General features: G+C 42.4%; 1 protein-coding gene across 1 annotated transcript in view; it reads right to left on the bottom strand.

The window, feature by feature from the left end:
* Positions 1-15,353, bottom strand: part of LOC115168137 (UHRF1-binding protein 1) — a 58,586-nt gene that overhangs the window by 27,474 nt on the left and 15,759 nt on the right. Inside the window, exon 7 of the mRNA XM_029723108.1 lies at positions 537-699. Coding sequence (XP_029578968.1) covers positions 537-699 — 163 coding nt within the window. The remainder of the gene's footprint in view (positions 1-536; positions 700-15,353) is intronic.

The raw sequence follows: 15,353 nt of genomic DNA, 5'->3' as shown, positions 1-15,353 counted from the left end.
CTAAAACTTCTTAACTGGGAATATTCAAGACTCATGTTAAAAGGAACCACCAGCTTTCATATGTTCTCATGTTCTGAGCAAGGAACTTAAACGTTAGCTTTTTTTACATGGCACATATTGCACTTCTAGTTTCTTCTCCAACACTGTGTTTTTGCATTATTTATTTGAGACTAAATTGATTTTATTTGTGTATTATATTAAGTTAAAATAAAAGTGTTCATTGTTCATTTAGTATTGTTGTTATTGTCATTTATTACAAATATATATATAAAAATTGGTCGATTAATCAGTATCGGCTTTTTTTGATCCTCCAATAATCGGTATCGGCATTGAAAAACCATAAATCGGTCGACCTCTAGTGTGGCAGCCTGGAGATGCTAAATGTGTTTATGTTAATTAACGGTCAATTACAGTGAGACCAGCAGTATTTTGCATGACAATAACCGGCTGACAAAATGTCATGACCGCCACAGCCCTAGGGAAAGACTGATATGGATTTGACATGGTTTATTATCAGGAGAACACAGTTGTCTCACCCTGATTGCAGCCTTGTTGCAGTAGACCCGGGTGACAGCCAACCAGGTGGGAAGGTCCAGCATGTTCTGCAGCACCTCCTCATCCAGCTCCAGGTTGGACAGCTGGCCCTCGCCCTTCAGCGTGCTGAGGTTGATCTTGTCTGGGGACAGGTTCTTGGTGAACCTTCATACAAAGGAATGGGAGAGAGGTTAGTTAAGGAAACCATTGAGATGTGTGTTGTGTGTGTGTTGCGTGTGTGACGTTAACCAGACTAATTGCTGCGTTCACCAATTTCTACATATGTTTGTGCGGTTTACAAGGTTTAGGTGGTGAAACACTGTGGTTGAAATGAGATGCTAGTCTGACCAAGGTCGGCTTTTGGCAGTGATATTGGCAGTGAGATGTAATTGTGAGGTTCATGCTGTAGGTCTAATTGAATCCCAGGCTGTAGTAACAGTCAGTGTCTTGGCCAGAGTCCCAGCATAGCTCTCCATCTGGCTTCATTGACCTTGCCCTCCACTACAGATTAAAATTAACTGCTGAGCCATTTGCCAGAGCAAAACCACACAGTGAAACGGCGGTGGCGAGGAGTAGGCTAGCTGTAACGTATTCTGAAACGACGATTACCAGTATGCGGCAACAAACAGACCAGTTAGTGTTCCAATCTACCACACTCACCATGACTGACAATTATGACCTTTATTGCACACTCATTAAAACTAAAACCTGACATTTCAGACTCCAACACAAAGGCTGGTGTTGCTTGGGTTTTGGCTGGTGGTAACAGAGATAAATGCCAACACACAAGAGGTCTGACTAAAGTGCTGGACTGACTCACCAGTCCACTGTCTGGTTAACATATTGTAATGCTACTGAGACAAGTGAAACACTGGTTCAAGATGATGTCAGGGGCTTGTCCAGTAGCCTAATAGGCCCAGTGCAGCCTTTGGTATATAGCAAGTTCCAACAGCATGACTTTATTAATGAGAGGGCTACATTTGGAAAGCTGAGATACCAGCATAACGTAGAGCATCAACCGAAGTCCAACGAGATTTGAATTAGCCTGCCAGTACAGGAGCATGCCTGTTATCAGTCATCAGCTGTAGCGCAATTCCACGGAAATTGTATTATGCTTTGACAGATTTCTCACTTTAAAATGTATGCCACAAAAACCCCATTGATTTCAAAGTTAAACAAACCATACAATTCTAACACATTTACTGGAAGAACTGTGCAGATGCACAGTTTGGTAACAGAACTGAAGTAAAATCTCCCTCAGTTTATTTATGCGACCGCGTTTTCCCAAAACGGTTACATATCTGCTCTGAATTATGATTCAAAGATGTCTGCAGAAAGAATGGGGTGTCAGCTATGACATGACACCTTGAGTTTGAAAAAAATATATTTTGGTTAATGAACTACAGTATTAGGTGAAGTGGAACGGAATTACATCAGGGGTCCTTCATCTGTACTATACAGAAATGCATAATTATGAATATGAATGGAATTCTCTTCATGGGGATGTATCCTGAATAGGTACACATAGGTAAAAATATACAATATCCTTATTTTGTATATTATTCTAAACACTGGCTATTATTCTAATGAGCTCCGCCCCTAAACAAGACCACATTTGGTTGGTCCGGACCAGACCAAATCTAAACCAATCATAACCATCTATGTGTCAGAGGTTTGGACATCCCAGTAGAGCACAGTACAGTAAATATGTTCAGTACAGTACATTATACTGTACTTTACTCATGTGCTCTACTGTACTCAAGTTTTGTTTCCTTTACTGTTCTGTACTGTGCTCTACTGTACTGTATTGTGCTGCCCAAACTTGTGAAACAAACCTCTATGATTGGTTCAGTGGGAAAGGACGCTTGTTGGAGTAAATGTTAAGAGGGTAGGTGGTAGGTGTCATGGTAGGTGTCAGTAAGAGCTGGGAGAGGTGACATTAAACAGGACAGAGAGAAGAGCGAGAGAAGAGAGAGAGCGGCAGAGAGAGCGAGGGAGAGTGAAGGGTTGTCTAGACTGTTTTTACAGCCTTGCTTTTACCACAAGACAGAAAGAAAACAGTTATGAGCTGAACATAACAGTATGTCAGTGGAAGGGAGGACAGTAGCAGGTCACCCAACTGTGGTTTGTGACTACTATGGATTTCCCATTGTAGCCTCTTCAATTGCAATAATTCCATTATTGATTTTTCTGTAATTTCGTTACTGATTAAATCAACAGAATCCCATGTTTGAATCACTTAATAATTCATAAACTTAATATCAGTAAAAACACGAATTAGTAGGTCTACCTTTTTTTTACTTATGTGAACTTTCATTATCTTCCCTCAAGACACTTCAGCTTTTCATTTGAATGGATTTGTGAACATTTCTAAAAACATAATTCCACTTTGACATTATGGGGTATTGTGTTTAGTAAATCAGTGGCACAAAATCTCTATATAATTCATTTTAAATGCAGGCTGTAAAAACAAAAGTGGTAAAAGTCAACGGGTGTGAATACTTTCTAAATTGATTTTGAAGCTTTCTGGTCAGACTATATATCCTACCTTTAGTCTAAATCAGTGTTGATCAAAACAGTTAAATATGCTATATTGTAATGTTGCTCAGAAAAAGAATAGACCTACAAAATATTAGGATACAACTATTCGCTGCTCTCAGCATGCGTTGATCACAAAAAAAAAATCATCCTACTCAAATATTCAATATCTAACTATAGGGATGTCCTTGTAAAAATACTAAGCTGTAGACCACAAATCAATGAGCCTATTTTAGATACAACCGAAAATGCATGTTAAAGTTCACTGCCAGGCTAGTCAAAACAATTTCCCTGGATTGTGCGGCAATAAAGCTGAATTTTTTATATTTCAAATCCATTTGGGTCGGATACAGACCCGACACCAGGCCGCACAGTGAGGCGAAGACTTTTGGATGGCCTGGTGTCAAGAAGGGCAGCAAAGAAGCCACTTCTATCCAGGAAAAACATCATGAATAGACTGATATTCTGCAAAAGGTACAGGGATTGGACTGCTGAGGACTGGGGTAAAGTCATTTTCTCTGATGAATCCCCTTTCCGATTGTTTGGGGCATCTGGAAAAAAGCTTGTCCGGAGAAGACAAGGTGAGCGCTACCATCAGTCCATTTGTCATGCCAACAGTAAAGCATCCTGAGACCATTCATGTGTGGGGTTGCTTCTCAGTCAAGGGAGTGGGCTCACTCACAATTTTGCCTAAGAGCACAGCCATGAATAAAGACTGGTACCAACACATCCTCCGAGAGCAACTTCTCCCAACCATCCAGGAACAGTTTGGTGACGAACAATGCCTTTTCCAGCATGATGGAGCACCTTGCCAGAAGGAAAAAAGTGATAACTAAGTGGCTCGGGGAACAAAACATTGATATCTTGGGTCCATGGCCAGGAAACTCCCCAGACCTTAATCCCATTGAGAACTTGTGTTCAATTCTCCATAGGCAGGTGGACAAACAAAAACCCACAAATTCTGACAAACATTGATTATGCAAGAATGGGCTGCCATCAGTCAGGATGTGGCCCAGAAGTTAATTGACAGCATGCCAGGGCAGATTGCAGAGGTCTTGAAAAAGAAGGGTCAACACTGCAAATATTGACTCTTTGCATCAACTTCATGTAATAATCAATAAAAGCCTTTGACACTTATGAAACGCTTGTAATTGTACTTCAGTATTCCATAGTAACATCTGACAAAAATATCTAAAGACACTGAAACAGCAAACTTTGTGGAAATTAATATTTGTGTCATTCTCAAAACCTTTGGCCACGACTGTACAGTGCCTTGCGAAAGTATTCACCCCCTTTGCATTTTTCCTATTTTGTTGTTTTTTGGGGGTTTGTATCATTTAATTTACACAACACTTTGAAGATGCAAATTATTTTTTATCGTGAAACAAACAGGAAATAAGACAAAATAACTGAAAACTTGAGTGTGCATAACTATTCACCCCCCCAAAGTCAATACTTTGTAAATCCACCTTTTGCAGCAATTACAGCTGCAAGTCTCTTGGGATATGTCTCTATAAACTTACATCTAGCCACTGGGATTGTTGCCCATTCTTCAAGGCAAAACTGTTCCAGCTCCTTCAAGTTGGATGGGTTCCTGCTGGTGTACAGCAATCTTTAAGTCATACCACAGATTCTCAATTGGATTGATGTCTGGGCTTTGACTAGGCCATTCCAAGACATTTAAATGTTTCCCCTTAAACCACTTGGGTGTTGCTTTAACAGTATGCTTAGGGTCATTGTCCTGCTGGAAGATGAACCTCCGTCCCAGACTCAAATCTCTGGAAGACTGAAACAGGTTTCCCTCAAGAATTTCCCTGTATTTAGCACCATCCATCGTTCCTTCCATTCTGACCAGTTTCCCAGTCCCTGCCGATGAAAAACATCCCCACAGCATGATGCTGCCATCACCATGCTTCACTGTGGGGATGGTGTTCTCGGGGTGATGAGAGGTGCTGGCTTTGTGCCAGACATAGTGTTTTCCTTCATGGCCAAAAAGCTCCATTTTAATCTCATCTGACCAGAGTACTGTCTCCCATATGCCTTTTGGCGAACACCAAACGTGTTTGCTTATTTTTTTCTTTAAGCAATGGCTTTTTTCTGGACACTCTTCCGTAAAATCCAGCTTTGTGGAGTGTACGGCTTAAAGTGGTCCTATGGACAGATACTCCAATCTCTGCTGTGGAGCTTTGCAGCTCCTTCAGGGTTATCTTTGTTGCCTCTCTGATTAATGCCTTCCTTGCCTGGTCTGTGACTTTTGGTGGGCGGCCCTCTCTTGGCAGGTTTGTTGTGGTGCCATATTCTTTCAATTTTTTTCATCCTACTCAAATATTCAATATCTAACTATAGGGATGTCCTTGTAAAAATACTAAGCTGTAGACCACAAATCAATGAGCCTATTTTAGATACAACCGAAAATGCATGTTAAAGTTCACTGCCAGGCTAGTCAAAACAATTTCCCTGGATTGTGCGGCAATAAAGCTGAATTTTTTATATTTCAAATCCATTTGGGTCGGATACAGACCCGACCCAATTTGGAGCTGATTCGATCTCTCTTCGGACATGTTTTGGGGTCGGTTCAAGGGTGTCCACATTTAAAATACCTTCATGGTGCCGCTCGCTTTCAGAACAGGTGTATATATACTGAGATCATGTGACAGATCATGTGACACTTAAAGTGTGCAATCTATTTATTTAATTATGTGACTTTGAAGGTAATTGGTTGCACCCGATCTTATTTAGGGGCTTCATAGCAAAGGGGGTGAATACATATCTACTCACCACTTTTCTGTTTTTTATTTTTTAGAGTTCTTTGAAACAAGTTTTATTTATTTTTTCACTTCACCAATTTGGACTATTTTGTGTATGTTCATTAAATGAAATCCAAATAAAAATCATTTTAAATTACAGGTTGTAATGCAACAAAATAGGACAAATGCCAAGGGGGGTAAATACTTTTGCAAGGCACTGTAGTTGGGTGAGGCTTACTGCTCAAGGAATCAGTAGGCTATTAAAACACTCAAACGGTCATAAAGCCAGGCACATTTAAGAGTTGATTATAAACCTAATTAAGTTGGGGTTTCCTCTCTGCTCACTTTTCTTAGACAATAAGGCAAGGGCTGTTTTTCTCGTCTCCTCATTCTGCAGCTGCCTCATTGTTTTCAACACCAATATGCTGGTTAACTTTTTTACACATAGCAACGTTGTCTAGGAAAAGGCGCCAATTCAACAGCGCACTGAGGTGTTACAGAACCGCGGACAGCGACCCCTATCCAAACCGGGAGAAAGCGCATTGTTATAAAATATTCATTTTATTAGTGTTGCACCATTGTTCTTACGTAATATAACCATATAGAATTTTAGTAGCACGTCTTAGAATGATGGACTGTGCCATCCGGCAGGGCCTCACAATGGATTAGTCCACTCAGACAGTCGCGAATCAGACAGCTGACTTGTACACCATGAGATATATTTTTTTTTAATCGCTCGACTAAAAAAATCTTGGTTTCTCTTAAAGGGAGTGCTCCTAACAGCAGCTTGCTACCTGTAAAAAAGACACCTGTCCACAGACGCAATCAATCAATCAGATTCCAAACTCTCCACCATGGCCAAGACCAAAGAGCTCTCCAAGGATGTCAGGGACAAGATTGTAGACCTACACAAGGCTGGAATGGGCTACAAGACCATCGCCAAGCAGCTTGGTGAGAAGGTGACTCGCTCTGGATAAGAGTGTCTGCTAAATGACTAAAATGTAAAATGTGACAACATTTGGTGTGATTATTCGCAAATGGAAGAAACACAAAAGAACTGTCAATATCCCTCGGCCTGGGGCTCCATGCAAGATCTCACCTCGTGGAGTTGCAATGATCATGAGAAAGGTGAGGAATCAGCCCAGAACTACACGGGAGGGTCTTGTCAATGATCTCAAGGCAGCTGGGACGATAGTCACCAAGAAAACAATTGGTAACACACTACGCCGTGAAGGACTGAAATTCTGCAGCGCCCGCAAGGTCACCCTGCTCAAGAATACATATACATGCCCGTCTGAAGTTTGCCAATGAACATCTGAATGACTCAGAGGACAACTGGTTAAAGGGTTGTGGTCAGATGAGACCAAAATGGAGCTCTTTGACATCAACTCAACTCGCCGTGTTTGGAGGAGGAGGAATGCTGCCTATGACCCCAAGAACACCATCTCCACCGTCAAACATGGAGGTGGAAACATTATGCTTTGGGGGCGTTTTTCTGCTAAGGGGACAGGACAACTTCACCGCATCAAAGGGATGGATGATGGACGGGGCCATGTACCATCAAATCTTGGGTGAGAACCTCCTTCCCTCAGCCAGGGCATTGAAAATGGGTCGTGGATGGGTATTCCAGCATGACAATGACCCAAAACACACGGCCAAGGCAACAAAGGTGTGGCTCAAGAAGAAGCACATTAAGGTCCTGGAGTGGCCTAGCCAGTCTCCAGACCTTAATCTCATAGAAAATCTGTGGAGGGAGCTGAAGGTTCGAGTTGCCAAACGTCAGCCTCGAAACCTTAATGACTTGGAGAAGATCTGCAAAGAGGAGTGGGACAAAATCCCTCCTGAGATGTGTGCAAACCTGGTGGCCAACTACAAGCAACGTCTGACCTCTGTGATTGCCAACAAGGGTTTTGCCACCAAGTGCTAAGTAATGTTTTGCAGAGGGGTCAAATATACTGCTCAAAAAATAAAGGGAACACTTAAACAACACATCCTAGATCTGAATGAAGGAAATAATCTTATTAAATACTTTTTTCTTTACATAGTTGAATGTGCTGACAACAAAATCACACAAGAATAATCAATGGAAATCCAATTTATCAACCCATGGAGGTCTGGATTTGGAGTCACACAATGTCCTTAAAACAAGTCAAAATGAGGCTCAGTAGTGTGTGTGGCCCCCACGTGCCTGTATGACCTCCCTACAACGCCTGGACATGCTCCTGATGAGGGGGCGGATGGTCTCCTGAGGGATCTCCTCCCAGACCTGGACTAAAGCATCCGCCAACTCCTGGACAGTCTGTGGTGCAACGTGGCGTTGGTGGATGGAGCGAGACATGATGTCCCAGATGTGCTCAATTGGATTCAGGTCTGGGGAACGGGCGGGCCAGTCCATAGCATCAATGCCTTCCTCTTGCAGGAACTGCTGACACACTCCAGCCACATGAGGTCTAGCTTTGTCTTGCATTAGGAGGAACCCAGGGCCAACCGCACCAGCATATGGTCTCACAAGGGGTCTGAGGATCTCATCTCGGTACCTAATGGCAGTCAGGCTACCTTTGGTGAGCACATGGAGGGCTGTGCGGCCCCCCAAAGAAATGCCACCCCACACTATGACTGACCCACCGCCAAACCGGTCATGCTGGAGGATGTTGCAGGCAGCAGAACGTTCTCCACGGCGTCTCCAAACTGTGTCACATGTGCTCAGTGTGAACCTGCTTTCATCTGTGAAGAGCACAGGGCGCCAGTGGCGAATTTGCCAATCTTGGTGTTCTCTGGCAAATGCCAAACGTCCTGCACGGTGTTGGGCTGTAAGCACAACCCCCACCTGTGGACGTCGGGCCCTCATACCACCCCCATGGAGTCTGTTTCTGACCGTTTGAGCAGACACATGCACATTTGTGGCCTGCTGGAGGTCATTTTGCAGGGCTCTGGCAGTGCTTCTCCTGGCACAAAGGCGGAGGTAGCGGTCCTGCTGCTGGGTTGTTGCCCTCCTACGGCCTCCTCCACGTCTCCTGATGTACTGGCCTGTCTCCTGGTAGCGGCTCCATGCTCTGGACACTACGCTGACAGACACAGCAAACCTTCTTGCCACAGCTCGCATTGATGTGCCATCCTGGATGAGTTGCACTACCTGAGCCACTTGTGTGGGCTGTAGACTCCGTCTCATGCTACCACTAGAGTGAAAGCACCGCCAGCATTCAAAAGTGACCAAAACATCAGCCAGGAAGCATAGGAACTGAGAAGTGGTCTGTGGTTACCACCTGCAGAACCACTCCTTTATTGGGGGTGTCTTGCTAATTGCCTATAATTTCCACCTGTTGTCTATTCCATTTGCACAACAGCATGTGAAATTTATTGTCAATCAGTGTTGCTTCCTAAGTGGACAGTTTGATTTCACAGAAGTGTGATTGACTTTGAGTTACATTGTGTTGTTTAAGTGTTCCCTTTATTTTTTTGAGCAGTGTACTTATTTCCCTCATTAAAATGCAAATCATTTAATAACATTTTTGACATGCGTTTTTCTTGATTTGTTTGTTGTTATTCTGTCTCTCACTGTTCAAATAAACCTACTATTAAAATTATAGACTGATCATTTCTTTGTAAGTGGGCAAACGTACAAAATCAGCAGGGGATCAAATACTTTTTCTCCCACTGTATGTCAAATACAAATTAATCATTATGTGATCTTACAAGACATTGATTCAGCTTTGATCTAAACTTTACTAAACAAGCACCATTGTGAGATGTGTCGGAGTGAGGCTTCTGCAGTCCGTGCAACGAATTAGCAATTGAATCACACCTAGCTTACTCTTTTGCCTGCGCAAAATTTGGTGATGCAGAAATGGGAGACCACAAAATCTGCAAATATTTAGCCAAGGAAATTTCTGGATGGTCTCAGTCAATGTAAAACCGTTAGGAAGGGAGACTCTTAAAGCGGGATTTAGTGAAGTAGCATAACATTTGTTGAATGAGCATCGTGAGCCTCAAAAGTTTGATGAAATTACATATGTCAGTCTACTGTTATTTATACTGAACCAAAATATAAAATGCAAAAATGTCTAAGATTTTACTGAGTTAATGTTCATATAAAGGAAATTAATTTTTGTAAGTTATTAGGCCTAACTGTCCTCTCCAAGTTTGGCTGAAATTAAGCCCGAAAAGGTTTGAGAAATATGATTGGCTGGCGATAGGCCAATGACCTTACTTTGGTCTTGCGCTGCGCAGAATATCAGATCTCAACAACAACTGGAGAACTGGGCTTCACCAGTAGGCTTAGTCTACCACATCCTTATGATATATGTATTTTCATAAGCGCAACGTGACTGCAAGGGACAGGTCGGAATGTATGATTGAAATACGGGACAAATTAACCTTTTATTCTAAATGACTGGTGTCTGAATTTGTTGATAAAATGCGGGACATGATTGTTTGGTTACGGGATGCAGAACCAAAATCCGGGACTGTCCTGCACAATCCGGGACATGTGGTCACCCTAGTCGGATCTGGATCACCTCGGATCCGAATTGGATATTTATTTTAAAAAATGTAATGCCCGGATCTTGTCCGAGATAGGTTACGGGTAAGAATTTAATGAATCCTATTCGGTTACGGATCTCAATTTTGGGATACGAGAAGAATGCCACCAGGGACCTCACAATACAATATTATCATGATACTTAGGTGCCGATACAATATGCAATGCGATTCTCACAATTCTGTATGTATTGCGATTTGATACTGCATTTTTATTGTGATTTGATATTCCAAACATATTGCTCACTATATGTCTGCTGCAGAGAGACAAGAGAACATGAGAAAACGAGTTTTGATCATTCAGATAAATAAAAGTGCTGAAAATATGTTGGGTCAGTATACAAATTTGATGGAAAACAAGATATAGGATGAAAAATACCAGGGTTTTGGCGCAGGTACAGCCAACTAGCGCTAGCTACAAACCAATCAAATATCGATATAATTTCATCCCAAAATAATATTGCGATATGTCACTATCGATGTTTTTCCCAATCACAAGGCAATGTTTGAGCTTTTCCGGCAGATGTTGTCTAAGACCCCATTTCCATCTGTTTGACCAGAAATCAAAGCCTTTGCTTATTCCACACTTTTAAGATGGAAAATTGTAGAAAAATTTATATACGCCTTAATTTCTCAAAAGTATAGGCTCTTAGCTTTAATTTAGACTCTAGAAGAAGTGGTCACCAACTGGTCGATCGCAATCGACTGGTCGATCTTCAAGGCATTCCTAGTCGATCATCAAACATTTCTGTAGAAAAGCCAACGATAATGGCTGTGATAAAGGCTTGTGCTCCTTTTTTGGGGTAGGGGTTGCACTGTTGGCGGAAGGTGCACTTGATTCAGAAGCCCTGCGCAGTGGGTAAGCAAAGTGTTCCCATTTTAAACCATTTAATTTGTTAAAAAGACAAACTCCGCCTACCCGGCGGACTGGGAGATATGCGGCTAAATCGAGTGTGCCTACTGCGCTGGTCAATTAGATAGCTCAAAGCTTCCACGACCCCCGGCCACAGCAGTTTAATACTAGCCTACGTAAGACTTAATAACTTAAAACCATGACCACGGAGCGAGTGCCAAAGAATACAGCAAAGAGCTGCTGTTTTTATGAGTTGATGTTGAATTTTTTTATTCAGCACTATCAGTGTTTTTATTCAACACTATTAAAAACGCGCCTCTCCCTATTTCCGCTCGTGCTGGAGCTACAATGTATGAGTAGCTGAGTGTATCGATAGCCCTGTGTTTTTATTATTATTATTAGCAGTTCGTTGTGTTTATTTTAACTTCGAGGAATATTTAACTTTCTCTGGTCATAGGAACAACAGGAATTTAAGCATGAGGCAAATACGGTGCGACTTGAATTTTGCTATCAGGTGGAAGACGGTGTCCCCTCTCTCTGGTCAGTCTCACCGGAGGACAGGAAGGACAGAACAGGGACCATTTGTAAGTCGCTCTGGATAAGAGCGTTGCTAAATGACGTAAATGTAAAAAAATGTAAAATGAGAGGCGGACCCTCTGCTGCTCTCTCCCTCCCTCCGCTGAGACTAATGCCGTGTTCAAAACAACTGGGAACTCTGAAAAAACTAGATTCGACTGGGAAAAATCATTTTTAATGGTCATCCAACTCGGAATTCCAAGTCGGAAACTGACTTTCTGACCTGAAGATCACTGACGTCATGATTTGACCTCGTTTTTTTTTTCTGTGTTCCCAGTTGTCTTGAAAGCACCATGACCATCAGATGCAGGTACCATCAGTCCAGTAAAATAAAAAAGCAAATTATTGCAATTTATGCTCAGCTGTGCCTCGCAAGTGCTACACCAACTGATATATTTTGTAATCAAAGTTTGAGTTGTGAAATATAATATAATAAATATGGTCTGAGAAGAACAATAATGTCAGGCCAGGCATTTAGCCAATAAACTGCGATAATGCATTAGGCCTACTGCACAAACCCCATTCTTACAGAACTGTTTTTATTAGGTTAAAGGACTACTTTCACAACCCATAAAGAAATGTCCATGTCTGAAAATAGACTGTTACCCTACACGTCTCCCCTTTGACCTCCTCCTCCCTCCGCTGACCTCAATCAAGCCATGAACTTTCTCAACCTTCAGTCTCTTGAGCAACACATGATGATTAATGATCTTGTTTTTAAATAGCTTGCTTTTTGATGTTGCTTTACAGCGCTTTGAGATTTCTTTATCTAATGAATAGCGCTTTAAAAGTTGAATAAATTATATTATTACACTGCCTCCTGGAGAGCTACTGGGTATGCATGGTTTTGTTCCAACCTTTAGAGCAGGGCTGGACAAAAGCCTGCACACTCAGTAGCTTTGATGTACACTAACCCAGATCAATAATGAGAAGAGAAGAAAAAAAACATATTCAAAACACAGCATCCAACACGTCCTATTTGGGGATCCAACCCTTTTAACAATGCCGTGCATTTTAATATATTCTGGTGAAAAGAATAAATAGTCTGTAGTCGAACACCACACAGACCATCAGGGTATTCATTAAAACTAGGCCACAGCAATGTTTTGGGGATTAGCATTGTTTTGAGGTACAACAATTCGAGGGCTTATTCAACCCATAATGGCCTGGCTATGAATGAAAGGGAGAACAAAATGTATCCTGGAAAAGTGTTATTTGTCTTTGATTAAAAAAATAAGGTTTCAAGCCATCTACCAGTCAGTATGAAAAATGCTGAGTAAAACCATGTTTTAGTTCCAAAGTGAGCTGTCATCATACCAAAGTGAGCTTCCCTTGTCCATCAACCAGCATCAAGGCACATCATGGACAGTGATCACTCACAGATGTGATCATAGCCTGCAGAGATCCTATGCTAACTCAAATTTTAATGGTTGCGTACACAGTTTAGCAGCTGACCGCACCACTCTCTGGGGAGCCCTGCGGTTGCGGACAATGCAAATGCCATACCAGGCGGTGATACATCTGGACAGAATGCTCTCAATGGTGGATCTGTAGAAGTTTGACGGTCTTAGGGGCCAAGTCGAATTTCTTCAGCCTCCTGAGGTTGAAGAGGCGCTGTTGTGCCTTCACCACACTGTAGGTGTGAAGGGATAATTTCAGGTCCTCAGTGAAGTCCATGCAAAGGAACTTGAAGCTTTTGACCCTCTCCACTGCGGCCCGTCGATGTGGATTGGGGCGTGCTCTCTCTGATGTCTCCTGTAGTCCACAATCAGCTCCTTCCTTTTGTTGACATTGAGGGAGAGGTTATTTTCCTGGCACCACTCTGCCAGGTCTCTCACCTCCTCCCTGTAAGCTGTCACATTGTTGTTGGTAATCAGGCCAACAACGTCGTCAGCAAAGTTGATGATTGAGTTGGAAATGTGCATGGCTACGCCGTCATGGGTGAACAGGAAGTACAGGAGGGGGCTGAGCATGCACCCCTGTGGGGCTACCGTGTTGAGGATCAGCGTGGCAGAGGTGTTGTTGCCCAACTTCACCACCTGGGGTTGGCCCGTCAGGAAGTCCAGGACCCAGTTGCACATGGAGGGGTTCAGACCCAGGGCCCTGAGCTTAGTGATGAGCTTGGAGGGGCACTATGGTGTTGAAGGCTGAACTGTAGTCGATGAACATCATTCTTAGATAGGTATGTCCAGGTGGGTTAGGGCAGTGTGCAATGTCCATTGCGTCATCCATTAATCTGTTGGGGTGGTATCCAAATTGTTGTGGATCTAGGGTGTCAGGTAAGATGGAGGAGATATGGTCCTTAACTAGCCTCTCAAATCCCTTCATAACAGACGTCTACCGTAATTTCCGGACTATTAAGCGCACCTGAATATAAGCCACTGAATTTGAAAAAAAATATTATTTTGAACATAAATAAGCCGCACATGTCTATAAGCCGCAGGTGCCTACCGGTACATTGAAACAAATTAACTTTACACAGGCTTTAACGAAACACGGCTTGTAACAAAAATAAATAGGCTTTAACGAAACACGGCTTGTAACAAAAATAAATAGGCTTTAACGAAACACGGCTTGTAACAAAAAATTAGCAGTAAGCTTTAGTTGTCTTTTTGCACTGAGTCAATTCCTCACGCTGCTGTTTCCAACGTCTTATCATCGACTCATTAAGACCAAGCTCCCGTGCAGCAGCTCTATTTCCTTTTCCAACAGCCAGATCAATCGCCTTCAACTTGAAAGCTGCACCATATGCATTTCTCCGTGTCTTTGCCATGATGAGGGTGACAAAATGACTACCGTAATCAGAATGATGGGAAGTTTGAGAGCGCTCGATTTAATCTAAACAGTAAACATAAAGTTGTTTGACCTTAACCCGTTCGGCAATTTCATTGGTCTAATGAAAGCTTCATGCCGCCAAAAAACTGAGCACGTCACAGAATGTGTTTTTTTTTTTGAAAAAAAAATTGAAAGCGGGAAAAATCCATATATTAGCCGCGTCATTGTTTAAACCGCGCGGTTCAAAGCTGGGAAAAAAGTTGCGGCTTATAGTCCGGAATTTACGGTACTTCAGGGCATTCTCAGAGGGAAGCCAACCAGCCACACACTGCTGAGCACCCCATTAACGCTTGCTGTGGGAGAGCAGCTCCTGTCTAGTACTACAGTGTGTGGGAGTCCACCATGAAGTCCACACAAACAACCTGAGGGTTAAGCTTTGAACACAACTCGAGTGTTTCACAGGCCCCATGTAAAATCCAGGGAAGTATGTCAATCCTCCCTCTTCTCAAAATCAAAATCCTCCAGAATAACTCATGAGGAGCTGGAAAGGATGCTGTTTAACTGTTTTCAGTACATTGCTAGTCAGTGTTTTCAATAGTCTCATGTCCAATAGGGTTGAAGACAAGGAATATTGCTGAGGAACATGGAAAGGTCAAAAAATCTTTAAAAAGCAACATTTTGTTATAGCCAAGATTTAACACTTGTCATATCCCTTTCTACAGATATTTTGCCACAACTTAGGGCCTAGATTTGGTCAATTTTAGGCCAAGATGTTATCTTCCTGTTTTATATGA

This window comes from Salmo trutta, chromosome 30 (assembly GCF_901001165.1).
Source record: "Salmo trutta chromosome 30, fSalTru1.1, whole genome shotgun sequence".
In the NCBI taxonomy this organism is placed as follows: Eukaryota; Metazoa; Chordata; class Actinopteri; order Salmoniformes; family Salmonidae; genus Salmo; species Salmo trutta.
The sequence above is the reverse complement of the archived record's forward strand: the minus strand, read 5'-3'. Positions and strand labels throughout refer to the sequence as shown.